The 20,703-nt window shown below is 46.3% G+C and overlaps 2 protein-coding genes across 2 annotated transcripts in view; one reads left to right on the forward strand and one right to left on the reverse strand.

Annotated features, from left to right (window-relative positions):
* The first annotated feature begins 55 nt into the window (after positions 1–55).
* Positions 56–2,252, forward strand: GPR27 (G protein-coupled receptor 27). The gene has a single exon (XM_009283365.1). It carries the CDS (start codon positions 56–58, stop codon positions 1,196–1,198), a length of 1,143 nt encoding a protein of 380 aa, XP_009281640.1. The 3' UTR covers positions 1,199–2,252.
* An 11,992-nt stretch (positions 2,253–14,244) lies between these two features.
* Positions 14,245–20,703, reverse strand: part of PROK2 (prokineticin 2) — a 152,364-nt gene continuing 145,905 nt past the window's right edge. Inside the window, exons 2-3 of the mRNA XM_009283375.2 lie at positions 17,744–17,869; positions 14,245–14,370 (exon numbers count right to left, since the gene is read on the reverse strand). Coding sequence (XP_009281650.2) covers positions 14,245–14,370; positions 17,744–17,869 — 252 coding nt within the window. The remainder of the gene's footprint in view (positions 14,371–17,743; positions 17,870–20,703) is intronic.

Raw genomic sequence — 20,703 nt, forward strand, 5'->3', positions numbered from 1 at the left:
GAGGAGGAGGAGGAGGCGCAGGAGGAGGAGGAGGAGGAGGAGGAGGAAGGACCCGATGGCGAACAGCAGCGAGCTGGGGAGCAGCAGCAGCCCGCACCTGCCCAGCGCCGGCGGCCTGCTGAGCGCCTCCGGGCTGAAGCTGGCCACCCTGGGCTTGATCCTCTGCGTGAGCCTGGCGGGCAACGTGCTCTTCGCCTGGCTCATCCTCAAGGACCGGCACCTGCACCGCGCCCCGTACTACCTGCTGCTGGACCTCTGCCTGGCCGACGGGCTCCGCTCGCTGGCCTGCTTCCCCTTCGTCATGCTGTCGGTGCGCAGCGGGGCTGCCTGGCCCCACGGGCCCCTCAGCTGCAAGGTGCTGGCCTTCCTGGCCGTGCTCTTCTGCTTCCACGCCGCCTTCCTGCTCTTCTGCGTGGGGGTCACGCGCTACATGGCCATCGCCCACCACCGCTTCTACGCCAAGCGCATGACGGGCTGGACCTGCCTGGCTGTGGTGTGCATGGTGTGGACCCTCTCTATGGCCATGGCCTTCCCCCCCGTCTTCGACGTGGGCACCTACAAGTTCATCCGGGAGGAGGAGCAGTGCATCTTCGAGCACCGCTACGTCAAGGCCAACGACACGCTGGGCTTCATGCTCATGCTGGCGGCCGTCATTGCCGCCACCCACCTGGTCTACATCAAGCTGCTCTTCTTCATCCATGGCCACCGCAAGATGAAGCCGGCCCAGCTGGTACCGGCTATCAGCCAAAACTGGACTTTCCACGGGCCGGGAGCCACTGGCCAAGCAGCTGCAAACTGGACGGCTGGCTTTGGCAGGGGGCCCACGCCGCCCACCCTCGTGGGCATAAGGCAGGCCACCCACAGCCAGATCAAGAGGCTGCTGGTGCTGGAGGAGTTTAAGATGGAGAAAAGGCTCTGCAAGATGTTCTACATGATCACCTTGCTCTTCCTGCTCCTCTGGTCCCCCTACATTGTGGCCTGCTACCTGCGGGTCTTCATTAAGGCCAGCTCCATCCCCCAGGTCTACCTGACCACCTCTGTCTGGATGACGTTTGCCCAGGCAGGGGTCAACCCCATCCTCTGCTTCATCTTCAACAAGGAGCTCAGGGTCTGTCTCCGAGCCCACTTCCCATGCTGCCAAAGCATCCAGAGCACCCAGGGCACCATCCTTTGCGATCTCAAGAGCTTTGGGATGTAGGGGGGCTTTTTTCTTTCTAAAAAAGAAAAATGGATATCATTTTCCATGTTTCTGCATATGATCTCAAGAGAGTGTGACCTGTGGGGGACATACTAAACCACCACCCAGCACCCAAACCTTAGGCTGTAAGAAGCTATTTTATTTATTTTTCTATATTTTGCGTATGCTCTCTTCAGAACATAAAAGGTTGCTGTCTATGGGAACAGGTACTTGAGCAGAACACCCCCAAACCTTAGGCAGTAAGAAGCTGGTTTTCTTTGTGATTGTGTGGTTTTTAAAAAACAAAACAGGGCTCCGAGTTTCTGGTCTTGCTTCTAACGTTTCTAGACATGATTCCAACAGATATGGATTAAGGCCATGACACATTTTTTTTTTTTCCTATTCCTGTCTGTTTTGATAAAGGCTTAACAATTTTACTCATGTAATATTTGATAAGGGCCAAGCCAATTTTATACTAAAGTTATTTTTGATGACCTCAAGAGGTGTTGTTTTATTATTATTTGATTTTAAGTGAAGAACAAGAAGAGGACGTTCCTAATGTGGTCAGAAGTCAGTTTTTGGTGGGAGCTGTTGGGTTCATTCATTCTGAAATGGTTTGAGTATTTGAAGCAGTTACTTATAACTTTTGCTTGACATGCAGTCAGTGTAGAACTAATTTCAATTTTCTTGTTGCACTATTCATTTGGTAATATTTCAGAACTATTTGTGAAACGTGATTTTAAAATATCAACTTTAAAAATAATCAACTATAGCAGTTTTTAAAACCTAGATTGAAATTCATATTTTACTGCCTTTATAGGAAGTTATCTACAAACCTGGGTAATACTTGTACATTTTGACTGTTTTCTTTAATAAAATACTGAAAACCTTTACTGTATGTAATTGTTTCAGAATGGCAGCATTCTGCTTTGCTGACAAATAACTTGTGTATGTGGAAGGTTGTATGTCTTGTGTCTGAGTAGATTTCACAGCTGAGGTTATTATGGACAAGCACAATCCTTATTTGCTGTTAGATCTCAATTTAGGTGTTTATACCAATAAAAGTGACTAAAGCTATTTTTAAGAAGACTTAAGTTCATGATGGGCGACAGGTTTAAATAGCACAATTTTTTGTGTCTACTAAAACCAAATTTCTGTTTTAGCTGATAGCTCCTCTGTTAATGATAGAAAAGAGCGCGTAATTGTGGATTGCTAATTTCAGTTGGCAAAGCAGGTTTTTAACATGGCTTGGTTAATACTGTACTCATTTGTAAACTAAATTCTTAACGGGTAATTTACATCTATTAAGCATGGCATTTTAACCTGCTTTATTGTTCTACAAAAACTCCTCTGAAGTATTTAAACTGTCAGCCTGATGGCAGGATCCTGACACAACTTTTTAGCCATCTCGGAGGAAGCTGTGCCTGACGCGCTTGCTTTCTGATGTATCACGTAACATTTAACAAACGTTAATCATCGCAGTGCTGGAGCAAGTCGCACACAAAATGACAGAGAGAGATAAACTCAATTTCCATGAAGAAATCTGCGTCTGTGCTAAGAGTGTTTCTGTAGAGAGTAGTCCAAAGTTGTTAGACATCAACTGGGAAATAGTTGTCCTGGCTGTGAAGTGAGCGCAGAAGAGATGTGTGACAGTTAGATCAGAAGAGGGCTAAGGTGGCACCTCCAGATTTAGGCAGGGAGTGAAACTAGGGGAGCCTTCTGGTTTGGTTTTATGTCTTGCTTTCCACCCCCAACTCTGAACACCAGAGAGGCAACATTTCTCAAAGCGCATACTGAGAAGTTTGCAACTTGAGCTTTGTGTATAGCTGCAGAGAAGGTGGGCAGGAGGAAGATGGAGCTGTCCTGATACTGCTAGAGCTGGGCTAAGAAATATGACCTGTGGATGGTGTATCTTGAAAACAAAGTGAGACTTAATGATCACTCCCAAAGCTCTTTGAAAATGCATCTGGGTACAGAAGGAAAACTGTCACGAACTTTGGATCACAGCAGAAGTTGGTTATCAGTGCTAATTATATTCTCATCCTGGAATACCAGATCATTGCTTGGTGAATCTTAGTGAGTAATCAGGTAGAGTTGCATTACAAAGACTTAGGGGCAAGGCATTGATGCTGTTGCTGGGAATTATATTCCAAGTGTACCTTACATGCCTGTTTTACTGTTAGGTCTTTTCAGCGGGGTTCCAACTTTTGCAGAATCGTATTTCCTTAAGAAACTTCCTATGTAGGGGCCTAGAACTGTGATCTCTAGCTCAAATCTTGCCTTCTTTTTTCTATTCCTCGTACCCAAGCCAATGTCTTCTTTCTCTTACTCTATTAAAAATGCCTGATATTTTGGCATCCTCTCTCTCTTCCAGGCTATAAGTAGTACGGTTATGATTCTATTTAAACCACAGAGATGGGAGAATAGTTATTTTAAAACCTCCTTAAAAGCTGCAAGGACCAGATTTTTCACTTCTAGAAAAGTTAAGCACAAGTTGTATAGTCAGTCTTATATGCGGGGGATGAAAAATCACCTTTGGGTGACCTGATGGTTTTATTTAGACTTAGCTTATCAAGCCGCGCTGCTGTATTGAATGCTAATCTCTGTGCACAGGCATTCCCCCCTCTCAGCGATGCCCTCGCTAGATGGACGAGTCCAGTTCTTACCCACCAAAGATAACGCATGCTTTGCTGTCACCCATCAGTGGCAACCAGATCCAGCCTTGCTACAGCAAAAGGATACAAAAAAGTTTAAAAAGGGTATCTGTACACTGTGCCTTTTGCTCACATGTAGCTTCCAGGGCTGTCTCAGGACTTCTGACATACCCTGAGGGCAGAATCAGCACTGTTTGAAGTTAACTTTATATTTTAGGTACTTGTAATATCAGGCAGATTGTGATCCTGGCTATGCTAGTACAAAAGAGAAGGAACTCCAGTAGCTTTAATTCAGGGTTTAGATGGGTGGTGTTCAATACGGCTTCATTCCAGAAAATGTGAAACTAAATATCAAGGACAGACACATGGCAGAAAATGAAACAGTACTCTGTGCCCGCACACCAACAAACACCGCTTTGCAAGTCTGTCGTGCTGGCTGAGAGTGCACCAAGAAAGTATGAAAAACCAGAAAGGGGTGGAGAGACACCAGAGGATAAATATTCCTTCTAAAAATCTGAGAAAAAGTTGCAAAAAGATTGCGTTTCCAAAGCACAGTATTAACATGTTCTCACAGCATCCTTTAGTCTACATATGGGGAAAGTGGGTCACAGAGATTAAATGCTTTGACCAAGATCAGAGAAGGGGTGTCAGAGGATGAAAACCTGCTTGGGATAACAAAAGTAGACAAATAATGTTAAGAGAATGGGCTGAGCACAGGGAGCCATCCCTGATGCTGTTGGGACCTGCAAGGAGTGGCTGTAAGCCTCCGTGCCCCCAGCTGCCCATCCAAAAACCAGAGTGCTGCTGGTCTTGCTCAGAAGTGCTAATGGCTGAGACTCAGTGAGAGCTGGGTGTTAATAATTACCTCCCAGGCCCACGTGAGGAGCTATTGCAGCTTGTTGTGCAAGTCCTGGGCTCACTTGCGAAAACTCAGATGGTCTGAACCCCTCTCCCCATCCCCAGCTGACCCAAATGCAAAGTACTTGGAGGGTCTGGTGAGCAGCACGGCAGCGGGGCTCTTCCAGCCCTTCCGTCTACCTGTGCTCGACTAGAATATAGATCGAGTCCTCTCTATACCCCTCCAGGCACGTATGTGATAGTCTTCCATATTCTGGGCAGCACGAGTGCTGAGTATCACAGGAAATACCAACATCATCTCCCCCAGAGATTCTCCGCAGTCTGGCTCAGAGGTCACAGCACGCTTGCTTTTGCATATCTGTGGTGAAGAATAGCAGTTGCAGAGAGCTGCGCTGCTCTGGAAAAATCTTGATTGCTGCTGGCATCTTCACTCACTCACCAGGTATTTAACACATTCCTTGCAAACATTCCCAGTCAAACTCTTGCTGTGCTGAAGTCAGTGGAGGTTTTTAGCTTAAACTTAAATGTCAGGCCAGCTTGAAAAATGGCACTGGTCTGAAACCTCAACAAGTACTGGCTATGGCCATCTCTTGCTTTACAACACTCAAAGGTTGGAGTACTGTGGGGTGCTGCTGGCTCTGCTGTTAGATTTGGAAAGAGTTTGCTAGGCAAGGGGCTGAAATATTTGGCCTCAGCCAAATTATGTTGTTGGGTACAGGTCTTATTCAGTGGTCACACTAGAGGTGAAAGATGAGCAGGGGGATGCACAGCCCACAAGCTGTCATCATTTGCTTTTCCACTACCAGGTCTGCACTGGGGGAGGCAAAGCTGCCTCCCAGAATGGTGTCAAGTCAGTAGCTTTGAGGAAAAGGGCAGGAATTTGGCTTAGTCTGATAGCAACAATTCTTTCCTGGGGCTCTACCTGGATGTGATACAGCTACACCTCCAGAAGGCTGCTCTGCCATATGCTGCGGGACTGCCCTGGGACACCTTGTGCTGAGCTCAGAGGAGAGCAAAGCTGGCATTTTCCCTCCCTTCCCAGCAAAGGATGCATGGAGTTTGGCTGGACCTCTGCCACTTGCCCCACATGGTTAAGCACAGTCACCTTGCTCCTGTGCAGCACTTGCTCAGAATTGCCAGCAAACCACCCTGAGAGGTGTGGCTCTGGACAGAGTAACAGCCACATACTGGCAGAACGCAATGTTAAGTATCTCAAGGCACTTCATTAACTTGGGCTGCAGATTAGATGATGCTGTGACATATCAGAATACTCCAGAAACCGTATTAGATAGTTATGCTGCAAATAAAATCATTAGAAACATGGCAGGGGGCTGTTTTCTAATAGAGATCCCCTAAAATCCTCAATTTTAGCACAGCTTCCTTTATAGTTGCTCAAAACACTGCACAGGCTACAATTACCTCGATTGTGATACGAACAAGGAAGCATCTCCCATGCTATGCTGTTCTTAAGCTTCATAATACTGTAAAATATACAACATATTGAAGAAACAGAGCCATCGGAGAAAGATGATCAGTGAAGATGGTCTCTTAAGAGCTGGCACAGAGTTGTACTGGGCTGGGGTTGTGCTGATGGAAGTCTTACCCCAAACCTCCTTTTATGCTGGTGACCTCTGATGCCATGTCATTCATGAAGGACCTTGTGCGGGGTAAATCCTTACTCATCCATCGGTTGTAGAACTGGTGACCAAGAGCTGAATTTCCAACAGGCCTGACGTCTGTGGCGCTCTGACTTTCCCTAAAGCTGGTGATGCTGAGCATCTCTGAGCCTATTTTCACTTGGTGCAAGTCATTAACTGCCCCATACCTCAGTACTTTATCTGAAAAATGATTAATTATTCTTACTCACCTTTGTAAAGCACAGAACTACTGATGGCAAGAGCAGAGCGTTATCACGGGTGAACAATCACTGACTACATAAGCTTTCACCACTTAACTTTAAAGTCAAGCTATGCCTTTAATGCAAGCTCTTACATTTCTGTATTTCTATTCATGTTTAATGACCTCAGTACTTGCACTTTGCCTTTGATCTTTTGAGTCATGCATGGTTGTACTGTGGATGTATTTATTGGAAAGCCACTTTCTTCAGTGCCACATTTTTCACCTCTACCGTGACCAGGTTGATAGCGCAAAGCACTTTGTGTAGGAGGCTTTCAAGTTCAAAGCTAGTCTTGCAAGGGCACAGGGAAGCTGTGAAGTCCCAGTTAATTTTAGGCAGTCATCACAGCGCTAATAGAGTAGGCAGAAATCAAGAGATCGCCTGGTGAAGAGAAAGCCTGTCCTAAAGTTTCTGAATGTTATTTACTGGTGTGTCATTAAAAAAAATAATCCTGTGTTTGTGTGAGGATGATTAACCATTGGAACAAATCACCCAGGGAAAAATATGGATCCTCCATCTGTGAGACGTGCAGCATGAGACTGCGTGCCTGCCCACGGCACACCTGCCTGGGAGCCTGCTGCCTGCCCAGCCGGGGTCCCTGCGCCAGGGTCTGGGGCTCAGCCCGGGCACGCAGGGAGAAAAAGAAATCAGAAACACCAGTAAACAGCACCAGAACCTTCTCTGTCTCATGGTGATTCACTCCTTCCTTTTGCTAACTGTTTTACAACACCCATTTTATCATACCTTATAAATACAGTGCTTGCTTCTCTCAGAAATGTTAGCAGAGGTAGAGCTAAAATGGCTTTGTCATTAAAAAAATCCACAGAGGGAAACACAGGAAGATTCAGAAGGAAGGGCTGAAGTCTGGGTGCTTTCTGACAGTGAGAGAAAGAGGAATGATTTAGTGGAATATTACCTCACTCCATCGAACCACTCAATCTGTCCCCATCTGTCACTGAGTGCTTGCAGGAGGGTGATAGAAAGGAAACTGTTGAGTAGCTTGATAGTCAAGCAAATCAACTGGGCTTTTTCCTTTTCCTCCCTCATTAGGCCTTGCACACTCACACTACACAGCAGGTCCCCCAGTGTGCTGTGCCAAGGGCGAGGGAGGAGAGGGGACGGTCCCCTGGGTGCCATGGGGCGGCAGCGGCCCCCGGACAGAGGGACCAGCTCTAGGTGCCCGCGGGGTCGAGCTGCCCCAGGGAGCGAGCTCCGGCAGAGCCGCAGGAGACATCTGGGTGTGGAGGAAGGCGGATGAACGTGCAATATGTTCAGCCAAGCTGCAGTGTGACTAAAGGGGGAGAACGTGGGCACCCGAGCCGAGGAGCCAGCAGAATCGCAGGCAGAGGTAAAGCTCGGAGCCATGGTGTGAAAGCAAGGAGGGACACGTTTAGGCTGAGCATCACCAAAGCGCTTCCCAGCAGGGCGGTGAAGGATGCTGCAGAAGCTGGGCTCTGCAGGACCTGCCCACAGTGCTGCCGGTGGCGACGGAGGTCTCCGCTAATTTTCCTCCCCAGTAGATCCTAAACTCTCAGCCAGACAGACTTCTTCTTACTCTCCGTTTGTGCAATATCTGTCTGAGCATAAGTGCTGATGTAAACCAAATCCAAATAGTTGAAGGCTGTTGCAATGTGTGAAGGGTTTGATAGCGACTTTGGGGAGTTTAATGAAACCAGGGAGGGGAGGGAGGTGAAATTATGACACCACCAGAGTCAGGAAGTTTTGCCATTGAATTTGAAGGGGTGGGGGACCTTCCTGTCAAGGTTTCACCCATGTGAGAGAAGAAATTGGACAGGGAAAAAAAAAAATCTATTAATTTGACAGGATGCAGTGAAATTTTTGGAAAGAGTGAGCATGCTTGCAGCTGCCTCACCAGTGCCTCTCCCTGAGCCGGCCTTTCTGGCAGGTCCCATGAAAGCGGTTAGAGATGTGCTCTGCTGCCTGCGTCCAGTGTAGCCTAGAGGAGTAAATAAAGGGTGGGCCCAGCTTTGCACCCCATGAAATTAATAGCAGCTTTGCTGGTTTGTGAACTCTTTGCAGCAAGAGCCGCGGCTGCCCATTTGCGCTGAAAGAGCCCACAAATGTCTGCATGAAGTGACATGAGTGCACTCACATGTACAAAAGAAAAAGTGAATAAAGAAGGCTCAGCCCTACTCGCTTGGCTAGAACCAGGCCATATTTTCAGCCTGCTTCTGAAATGCGTTACAGGCTTGGGATTTACAAGGCCGCATTACATTTAAAACCAGATTTAATCCCTTCCACATGTTGCAATGCTGTGACAGAGGCACGGCGCTGGGGTTTGGGAGGCCTGGGTGGGATTCCCAGCCCGGGAAGAGATACGCTGCCCACGCGGTGCAATGCAGAGCCCCGCGGGGGTCCCTGCGCTCGCGTCTGTGGGGCGCTGGCAGGGACACAGCTACAGCCCATCCTTCCCATGCCGCCTGCTGGGACACAGCGCAGGGAGAGTTATGCATCCCAGGATAGCTCAGGCTGCAGCGGTGCGGGTACACCCTGCGTACAGCACAGACACATGCTTCATCTGGTCTATGTGATTCGTAATCTTCTGGGGACAGGGACATGCCTGTAACACACTGATATCTGGTGCCATGGTACAAAGGAGCATCAATCTGGGATGCTCTGGGCACTCCTGGCACACAAGTAACATGTACCCAGTTTCCCAGGCAAACTGGGGTTTGCAGAGGAGACTTTCTATCATTTTTGCGTTGTGCATGCATTCATTTCCCTCCCCCCCCCGTACTAAGCTGTCTTATACTCAGACCTTTGAGAAACCCCTGCCATAGGGGTGTTTAAAAGTGTGCTATATGGTTATATTGCTCATTCCTCCTTTCCTGCACATTTTGCTGTCACCCTGCGTTGTACTCCTTGCCATGAGACATGCTGCCATCCACCCTCCCTTCAGTGCCCCAGGCTTACTCAGCTTCAGCCCTTCACGTTCAGCCTTTCCCAGCCCTGATGACCGGGCAGAGCGGCCCAAAGGCTACCACCGTCCTCCGAGGTGGCTGGATCATACAGGGGAATCTGCCCTGCCAAATCATTGAGATGTATCCTACTGCATTCGGCTGGGTCCGCCCGCACTCAAGACTCTCCTTGAGAAATGATAGGTGATTTGCTGTATGTTTGATGTGCATTAAACTCCTCTCCATTCCTGTGCTCAGAATTATTGATTAGTCTAACAGCTGTACCCCCGCTGGTTTGGCATTTCATATCTATGTACTAGAGAAAGGCACATTGATTTTGCTGTTATCAAAATCCTCTTGTATTTGCACAGTCTTTTCTCTTCCTGCAATTTTCTAATTCCTTCTGGAAAACATGTTACACATCATCAAGATCAAATTCCTGAGACATCTTGTTTAAGTCAAGGGATTCTTAGCACCTTCTATTTCTTTTGAATATCTATCTGTGCAGTAATAACAAATCAGAGAGCTACTACAGCAGGGGAGGCATCAGTGAGGACCTCAGCCTGTGCTCATGCTTGCTGTTACCATACATCATTATGATGCACTATGCTGATGAGGCAAATTAGCAAAGTACTTCTTGACAAGATATACTATAAGATCTTCAAACACACTAGAGTTTCAGGATAACAAGGAGCCTAAAGCTTCTAGTCCTCCTACAAAGGAATAAAACCAACCCTAATCCTATCTCTTACCTTAGAAGCTCAACCATACAGGTATGTATTACTCCATGCTGTCCTCTCATCCTCCAGTATGATCTTCAACCTTACATCAACTAGCCTCACTTCAGCTACTCCTCCTATAAAACCAGGGTTGTGGTTAGGGTGACCTGTCTCCTAGGTAAGCACCCATGCAGATCTGAGTCCCATGTGCCACACAACCAGGAGAATTTATTTTGTGTCTCCCCCTCCCCCCCTCAAAGATTTTGTAACTTTTTTTTTTTTTTAAATGACAAAATTTCCCAGGGGGGAATTGTGGGCAGAGAATGCAGATGAAGCTGAGCTTCAGCTGGGTTTTCTCCTGCTGAGCAGCAGAGCTTTCCCTCCAGCCCCCCAGGCTTACAGGTGCATGCTTGCTCAGCCAGCTGTGCACCCACAAACCTGAAACACCTTGCTTCACCTTTCCTTATAAGCAGGTAATCAAATTAAGGCAGCAACTCACTATATGTTGTGGTGTCCTCTCCTGAAATGGCTCTCTGCTAACCCAAAATCTGGTAATAAACATGGAAACTCCTACAGTTTGGTGTGATATCATTATTATTCTATAGCATATCTGAAATATCAATATTAAAATAATATTAAAAATTAATGCACACATTTCTATTAATAATTAATAATAATACTTCAATATTAATAAAATTAAACCAAATGTTGGCACAGAACTCCTAAGTGGAGTGAATAAAGGAAAGTGTTTAAACCAGGCTCTCTCTTAACAAGCTACGCGTACTGGAGAATGAGACTTCTCCCTTTCACGAAGGTGTTTCCAGGGCTGCAAGAGTTTTGTTCTCTTTTCTCGTCTGATTTCTCCTGCAAGGGCCTGTCCCCCTCCCTTCCTCCCAGGCAGGAGAGGAAGCTGTTCCTGGCCTGGGATTATTGCCAGGGTGATGCTGAGGCAAACTGAGCCGCGCAGGGGTCTGCAGAAAGCCTTTCATGGCAGAGCTGGCGCGAGGCTGGCCGCCTTTTCCGTCAGTCATGTTGAGTCGAGTTTGCTGTGCCCCTCAAGTCAAAAGCTGGCTCAAGGGAAAAGCAGAGGGGCATGCATGGCCATTTACGTTTTGAAATACTTCTTGTGGTCACCGGTTTACCTATTATCACTGTAAAGCAAAGGTAAAGGAGTTTCCCCCCCCTCTTCCACTGCAGAAAGAAATTAAAGGGACTTTGCAAGTGTGCTTGGGTTAGGAAATCTCCCCTTTGATGGGAGAAAAGATAATTGATTAGGACAGAGTTTAGGAAAGAATTGGGATGCAAAAGCTTAATCTTCCTTCCAAAATGATCTCTCAAATCAACTAACCTTCATTGTGAGTGTCAATTAATAAGAATTAAATTACTAAAAGGGGAATTGTGGTAATAATGATTGCCAAGTGAATATAGTGGGGAAGTAGGACAGTGAGGTTTTGCCTTTAGCTCTTCTACGCCAGCAGCCGTGCTCCGGCGACAGCGGGGAAGGTGTGGAGAAGCCCCTCGGGGGCAAGTACAGGATAACGTCTCTCTCAAAGAAGCACCTTCCTAATGCCCTGTCCAGGAGTGTCTGCAGGACACGAGTACTGCGACCTCCTATATACGGTGTGAACTTTGAACTCATGTAATTGGGGCTGTCCTCATTACCCAGATAAATGCCTAATCCCACAAGTTAATTGGCACAAATTACAACTACAAAGTTGCTCTGCTCTTGTCTGATAAACTCTCCTAGGAGTTCGGTTTGGCAGGTCTAAGGCAGTCATCAGATATAATTTTCCACTCACTTACAACGACATAAACCAGGATTATTACCTTCAGTGGAGTCACTGGTGATTTATGCCGGTGGGAGACGAGAAGCAGGGCTGGCGTTTCCTGCTACGGTTCATCGTTTTGAGCACCGTGACAATGTGCTTTGGTAAAAATGAATGGAGCAAGAGATGGGACACATACACATTTGGGCTGCTTCTATTTGCCTTCTTGATTTTCCCTTTGAGTGTAAATTGAAGTCCATGGTATTAAGCTAATTTTAAATTGATAGACATGGACAGAAAACCACCCCCCAGGCTCCCAGTGCGTTCCTCCTCTGCAGACTCAGACTGTGTGGGTGCACGGGGTGTTTGAGGAGCCCCACTATTAAATGACAGTGGCAGGATCAGGTTTTGGGTTTGTTTTTAAATCCAGGTTACGGGAATTTCTGCAGTGCTCACAGGTCACTGCATTAGCACGGGAATGAGCTGGTCTTTCACCAGCACAATCCAGCCCTTTGGGTTAGAATTGAGCTCCTCTAAGGCTTCAGATCTAATACAGGCACTTTGTACCTGATCACATTAATGCAAACCACATATAAAATTACCGTTTGGTGGCACCTCAGACTTTCTTTTTTTTTTTCCTACAGGACCTGAGTAGGTTATCACTTGCACAGCTGCTGTATCGCCACTGCAAAGGGTGAAGCAAAATATATAGGCTTTGGAGCAGGAGCCCTGGGGTTGGGCTGTTTAGAGTTGGGAGGATGCAATCCTACCTCTCAAGACACTTATTCTTTTAACGTGTGCAGGATCCACAAGGATCTGACCAAATAGCAGATCCAGTTGTTCCTTTCTGTCTCCTCAGGGAGGCTGTGGAGCCTAGTGGAAGGTACCTGGTAAACTCGCTGGGACACTTCTCATCTTCTCTAATACAGGTGTTTGCTTTAATACAAGTGTGCTAACTTCTCTCAACGCACCACCACCACCACCCCCCCATCATCATCAGCAAAGCACTGACTGTTGAGTGATGAATGACTTCACTTTTCCAGTTCCAGCATATGTTTGCATGTCTGAGAGCAAGAAATGTGTGAAACTCACACAAACTATTGGAATTCCAGCTCCAGGGACTGACAAGTAAATATGAAGTTGCACGGTATTTCATAGAAAACCCACAAATTATATGTTTGCCGGGTTAAAGTTGATCCTTTGAGGCATGTGCCAAGAAAAACCTCTTGTATTAGCTACACCAAGATTCCTCCATCGTCTGAGACTGCAGCTTGATTGAGGAGTTCATGCCTTGTAAACTGCTGAGTTTCCCTAAAAGCAGCCAGAGGCATATCATCTTTTGCTAAGCTATCCATAAGGAGCTCTGCTAGCTTGGGTGAATCAAGTATGTGATAACAGATCACACTGAATAAAAATGGAAAACCACAATGACAAAATAATGTTATAATATTAAAATAAATCAAATCATATAGTGCCATTATTCTGATACAGAATTTTTACACAGCAAATTTGATACATATACAAGAAGTCAGGCAGCCCATTACAATAAACTTCAGGGTTCCTTTTTTAATATAAACTACATCTTAATACATAGTTTGAGATGATCAGGTAGTTTTACACCAACTCAAGTAACAACAACTTCTTCTCATCTTAGAATACGAAAATAACAAAATCTTTTAATGCTTTGAATATTGAAATGCTTTGATTCCACCTGCCACTTTTAAAAAGTGTAAAAACTACATCTATTGGTTAAACTTTTACCCTAGAGATGTGCCTAACTTACAAATACAGTTATATTAATAAAGATATGAAATGTAATGTAAATACAGTTTTTTGGCAATCGCCATATGCTTCACACTATGCAATTATTCAACTCAGTTCAATTCAGGCATTCCGAAGTGTAAAAACGTGGCCAAAATTTTCCAAAACTGGCAATAATCTTGGATGTTTTCATTCTGGGGTTAAGCTGGAACCATGAAGACCATGAGACGGTTCAGAAATCGTTAAGCTCCTGCCCTCAGAAAGCAGTCTTGCTTTAGCAGGTGTCATTTTGCTCACCCCAAAATGAAAGCATCCGCCACCGTGAATCCCTCCTGAAAACCTTGGCCACTACAGCACAGTATCTCATCTCCAGTTTTAATGTTGGTGAGGCAGGAAAGTATGGTAAAGGGTTTCCCCTGGCAAGTACCTTGTTTGTCACAATAACAAGAAAAAGAATACATCGAGTGGCTCTTTCTAGCGCAGAATGGCTCCTGCTAAAAAAAGACATCTTCTTTTCTGAAGTCTGGTAAACATTTGAATTTGCTGGGAGAAGTCCGTACGCAGGCCAGGCTGGGGAGACACGGGCAGGTGTGGTGCATCCGCCGCCCAGAGAAGGGAACCTGGGGACAAAGAGCACAGACATCAGGGACAGGGAGCACAGGCAGTGGTGCTTGGGGTGGACGGATTCGGATGAACAGCCGAGATATGGGGAACGCTGCCCGCCTCCCTCCATGGCAGAAGATCCCCACGAGCTGCAGCACGGGGGCCGGAGAGCAGACGGCAAAGCCAACCCCGTTGCGTTTCCCAGTTAAGCCGCAGTTAAGAGCAAAAAGTAACATTCCGTGTTGCTGTGTAAATCTACATCTGTGACACATGTTCTGCATTTACTTCAATTTCATAAAGGCATCTGTTGTGAAACTACAGTGGCCTTTAGCATCGTGTTTTGCGGTGTTTACCGTGCAGGGGTTTCTGCTTGCCCTGATTCCTGCATTGCCATATGGCACAGAGCAGCCTGTCAGCCGCATAACAGGACCCGGGAACCGCAGGATCCCATGGTCATTCAGGCTGGAAGGCATCTCTGGAGGTCATCTCACCTGACCTCCCTTTGAGCAGGATCCCCTCGCCACCGGGCAGAGGTTTCTCATTTCATCCCACCCTCCTCCAGCCACGCTGTGTTGCAGGGAGCACACATAAGGACTGCATTAAACAAATTTAATTGCACCATGACATGCACATGCACTGACACTCTTTAACAACTTGACTACAAGCTCCGTCTTTTACGGGAGCCGTGCCTCCGCCAGCACATAAGCCGAGCGGGACAGCCCGGTGGGACGGCATGGCCGGGAGCCACAGTGCTGCCAGCCAGCAGCGTGCGCTGAGCATCCGGCGGGATGCAGCGAGGGAAGCACAGAGGTACAAAGCCGCCACTGCCAGCAGGGCAGGCAGCCCTAATTCCCTCATTTCCTGATTTATGGGCATTTTGAGCCTGCAATTTTAATATTCCAAGATTGCTTTCTATCAGCGTACAATTTTTCTCTTTAAGAAAGTCGAAGGGAGAAAGTCCCACATGTTCCTCCATGCGTCACGCCAAGGACCTGCCCGACCCCAGTGACACCCCGCCAAGTGCAGGGGGTGAGCCGGGGGGCTCACATCGCCTGCGGTGCCCTGGGCCAGCACCAGCCGCCCACCCGGCACCGTCTGAAGAGCAGCCCCAGAGCGAGGGATGCCGTGGGTCTTCCCACGCCATCCGCCACGGCCCCGTGACCAGAGAGGCCACCGACCGCGGGTGCCAGGGACTCCCCATGGGAATCACACCTCTCGGGCTGGTAAGGCCGACTCAGAGGTACCTCTCAGCCCTCCGACAGCTCAAGTGATTTATTCAAGACATTACACGCGCTGCAAGGAAACGTTCATTTCAGCAGGACTCCCACGCTGAAGACGTGGCTTAAGAACACACCTGGCTGGGGACAGGCAGCGGGTGACAGCTCTGCAGGACAGGCGCTTTGCCGGGGCGTGCAGCTTCTGCCTGCACAGGCAGAGCCCACGTGCCTGGAGCCGGTGCTGGCGATGCCGGCTGAGCCGGTGCATGCTTTGCCACGCCGTGTGCCCAGCACTGGGTTTTAATGAGCACGGGGCGATGGGAGTTTGGAGGTGAAAAGGAAACAAGGGAGCTCCTGGGAGAGACGTGGGGATTATGTGCAAGGTGCGCAGTGGCAGTGAAGCCACCCCCGTGCTGCCAGCTCTTGTCTGCTAACCTGCCAAACCTCACCTGCCTGGCCCTGCCTGCAAACCCTGCCCTCCTGCCTGCAAACCCTGCCTCTGCAATGCCAACGGAGATTGTTAACGGCATCAAGCCAACGTCATCTAGTTGCTGAGAAGGAAACTAGAAGGTGGAAACCCAACCGGCAGCCATCTCCTCCAGGGTATCTCCAGGTCCCTCTGGAGGTCCCCGAGGCGGTGGCGTGGCCATGGTGGTGCCTTTGTACCTGACCTGCAGCCAGATGGAAGGTTTGGTGCTGAGGGCAACTGGTCTCCCAGCTGCCCCCTACCCAAACATTTAGGGGAGAGGAACCATTAAGCAAACTCTCCATCCTTAAAAATACCTAATTTCACATACTACAGTAAATCAATTTACTTTGTGTTTGTCATGAAGAGCAGTGGGGTGAGGAATCTAAATCTAAAATTAACCTCATAAAGCTGATAAACATCAGTGGCTGTGACCGCAAGTCTGGGGTGGACAGGCGTCTTCTCTGATTGTAATTATGTGGGCAATTAGCTTAAAATATATCAGACAGTATAAATTATTACCCAATAGCAATAAGGTCATAAAAAACCTAGAAGACAGTTTCTCCTATCCTGAGACTCCTGTTAATGTAAAGAGCCCTTACAAGAAAAACTTGCTACACTAGATAGTAAAAAAGAGAATTTGGTTCCCAACATCACAGCAGAAGATGTAAAAATTTAACTGTAATAGAACAGAGCCTTGCACTTCCTAAAACTGGGAAAATAATAAACCATAGATACTGAGCTGAGAAGCCAGGCGTTAGATGAGACAGTGAGAGAGGCAGCTAACCAGCTGCACATTTATAATCTAAATTTATTGCCGTGGTGTCTTTCACATGTGATGACTCTCGGGCCATACTCTTTCCTGAGGATGGCTCTGAAGACCACCAGGTTCTCAAGCTCCGTGGCAACATCCCATTCAATCTTTTGTATACAGATTGTATTATTTAGAAATAAACAAACTTTTTCATAGTACATGTACATAATTACATATCCTTAAATAAATGTATTTGTTAATATCTTTATATTAATAGTATAGTGTGTCATATAATAATGTACTAATATGTAACTAGTGTGTTATACATGTGTGTGCATATGTATACCTACATATATATTCATTAATAGGTAGAACAGAAGCAAAGAGAGCCTGCGGTGAGTTTTCTCAAATACGAGTGTGTGCCAACAGTTTCTCAATGGCTTCTGAAGTGGCTCTCAGCCTCTGGAGCGCAACTGGACGTTGCTGTTTGATGGCAGGGACCGTGCTGCAGTGATGCGCCAGGTGTCCCAACACCGGCTGGTGCCGTTTTTATGCTTGTGATGGGATCTTGCCCAGTTCCACTGAGGTCGGTGGTGTTTGCTACGCCCCTGCTCACGCGCGTAGGCATTGGCAGGGTTGGGCTTGGGAACTGCTAAGGCTGTTTTGGATCGTGTAATGAAGCAAAACAGCAACAACAAACTAATAAGAAAACAAACTGAAAAGCGTGTATTATTTTCATCCTTGGATTCTCTTCAGCACAGTTCTGACAGTAATGTATTTCCTGACGTAGGTACCTTCAGCGCTATTTCCATACAGATGCGTATGGCTGGGCATTGTAATGCATGGGATGTTCCCCCACCTTTTCACCACGTATCGTTTTTATGCAGTGTGACGTACAGCGCAGTTCTGCCCTGCCAGCTCTGGTCCCACAGCCCCCCTGGTGACGTACTCACTCGGTGACTCAAAGGATGGCACTCCTCTCCCAAATTTCCCATTGGCGTGCACATTCGCAGGCTGCGGATCCAAAGGCTAACCGCACAGCACATCCCTCCTCCACACTGCTGGTCTCGGTCGCAGGCCTGGAGTTCAATACAGCATGAGGCAAACAAAATGAATAATAAATATATTCCATAAATAGGACAGATCAGGTGCTCAAGAGCTGCCTCTGACACCCCACAAGTTACCATGGCTCATTAGGGCTGAAAAACAAGATTTAAGGCTGATTTGCAATACTTGTGTCTCCCATGGATCTGAACATACAGGCTCCTGGCACGTTTCAGAGTTGAGCCCAGGTTGTTTAAAGCCACAACCACATACGGAGCAGCTCAGGGCCGAACCCAGGACTGTCAGTGATTTACAGTCCCAACTTCTGAGCACTGATGGACCGTGGCACGTCCCACTCTGCTTTCCCAGAGCCTGTGTGAGCTCAGGCAAGTACAAGGACCAAGCGTACCAAACAGTCAAGAATCCTGTCTTATGGAGAAGCTAAGATAGGAAATTATCCATTAATTTAAAGACTTTTAAGTAACTATTCCTTCTGGTTTCTTATGATAATATCTTATGGTTGAGTGCCTTTGCAAATGCAAGACTGCATGATAGTTTTATTAGGGAAGTCCAAGTGGAAGTAGCTAAAATAGAAGTTTAAATATGGATTCTGTGGTTGTTATCTAGAATTACATGTAACTAAAATACATCTTAAATGTGTAATAGAAAAAGCTTTGCATAAGTGTCCACATCCAAGAAAATGCTACTGTGGTAGCATTCCCCCCACGAGGGGAGGGGGGGAATATTTCAGCCACTTACCCAATACAGCTTAGATAAGCACAAACCAAAATGCAAACCATTGGGTATGTTTGAAAAACTAGAAACCATGAAAAGCAATTGTCATGCTAGGGTTTGGCAACAGGTTACTGCACATCTTTTGCCTATTTTTTAACCAAAAGCTTATCAGACTTTTTATTATATGAATTTAATGCAAAAGCCAATCTCCTTTCTCCAACAAGAAATTCCATTAGTTAAAGGTTCTGATTACACCCCAAAGGTAAGCTTGATTAACTCACTTCTCTGTTAATGTCTGACAGCAGGAGTGATAGACCAAAGGCACTGATCAGCAGTACCTAAACAGGCAACTTGTAAAAATGTACATAAAAGATGATAACGACTCTGGGGAAAACTGTGTATCAGAACAAACATTCGCTTGAGGAAAAAAGCTTACAGATCTTACCTTGGGATTTACATGATAAATGCCATTAGACTGTACTCTACTGGGTAAATATTACACTAGCTCAACCGGCAGAAGCCAGACCAAAATACGTATTTACAGATCGGCTAGTAACTTAGGAAAAAGCCGTTGCATTAGGCTAAAGCAACTAAACAGCATGTGTAACCCAAACGGCTAGCACTCCTCCTAAACACACATTTAACGAAGCAGACAGCTCTATGCTACAGGTGAGCCCAAACGCACAGAGTATTTACTTATAAGACTAATATGGCCATAAAACTACCACTACAGGCTGCCAGGTAGATAAGGTTTACTTTCTAACCTCTCTCTCTCTCAAAAAAAAAAGTGCTCTAATGGTCTAATTTTGCTCTAGTCACAAAAACTGCAGGTCCAGTAATCTCGGCTGCCCCCGGCACGCCGGCATCCACTGCTCAGCTGGAGTCACAGGCTCTGCTATTCCTCACCAGTCAGCTCCCGACACCCTTTTTTTCTCAACCGTATCTCAAACCCCATCCATCTCCGTGGGACTGGTCCTGGAGTGAAGTACCACTCAGCCACAAAACAGATCTGAGTACGTCCTAGCCAGCATACACTGTGCTGACCAATTTCTTTTTAAAACTCACACACACATACATACATCTGGCAGAACTTTTAAGACTCCCCTTCCAAAAATGTATGACAAGTTCTGAAAATATTCAACCCAAATGTTCCTGCCCACACCTTATCTCCAATGTGTAATTCATACCAATACTCCTACTATTCACAGGACACAACAGGAAGGACATTCCTCTTCAGCACCCCATTTAAACACAGTTTAAAGATCCCGGGTGAAACGCCGGCTCCAAAGCCAACTGAAGTCAACACACGAACCACCACTGAAGTGAGGAAGGTTTGAATCAAGTCTTTAAATTGCAAAGGAAAAGCACCTTTCAGGCTCAGAGGATGGGAACGGGAACACCTACATCGGCTCTCGCCTGAGATCTGCCCATTCGTCAGAAGCCAAAAATGCTTCCAAGTGGTTTAAGCAAAAATGCACTGCAATAGTTAATAAAGTAACATTTTCTAGTTCTAATCTATTTTTACTTTTTGAATGCACTTTGTCCTTCATCTATCATTCAGTGCTTCACAATTACTTTATTTAATGGATTAATTATGCTGTAAAGGTGTAGCCACAACTGGAATAACAGACTTATATAAACTGGTCCTCCATTGCTGGAAATATTTCTGCTTAAAAGGAACTTGAAATTCTCAAATATTAAAAAATTCCTTCACCCTCTCTGCTCTGAACATTTATCAGTCCTGGGAACCGGTCTGACATCCGGAGAAATGCCTACGAGCCCTTTCATGAACTTCAGTGAAGTTCGGATGAGGAGCCTGGACAGCCACAGAGTAATCTGCTGCTGTGAGTACAACTTCTGATAGTTACAAAAGACATGTAAGCTCTTGAAGGAATGCAAGCGCTGGGTTATTAATCCAAAGCAAACACTAAAAAAATCATTTTACTTAAGAGTGATGCAACACCTTGGGTTAAATAACGTCTTTGGAAAAAAAATATTTTCACAACCAAAGTAAATCCCAAGCCTAAAAACAACAATAACAACAGAGGACTCATTTGCAACGGGTGGCTATTGAGAAAAAAAGCAGCACAGTCATACTTAAAAAAAAAAAAAAAAAAAAAAAGAAGCGTTTTGA

This window comes from Aptenodytes forsteri, unplaced genomic scaffold (assembly GCF_000699145.1).
Source record: "Aptenodytes forsteri isolate BGI_AS27 unplaced genomic scaffold, ASM69914v1 Scaffold262, whole genome shotgun sequence".
Taxonomy (NCBI): domain Eukaryota; kingdom Metazoa; phylum Chordata; class Aves; order Sphenisciformes; family Spheniscidae; genus Aptenodytes; species Aptenodytes forsteri.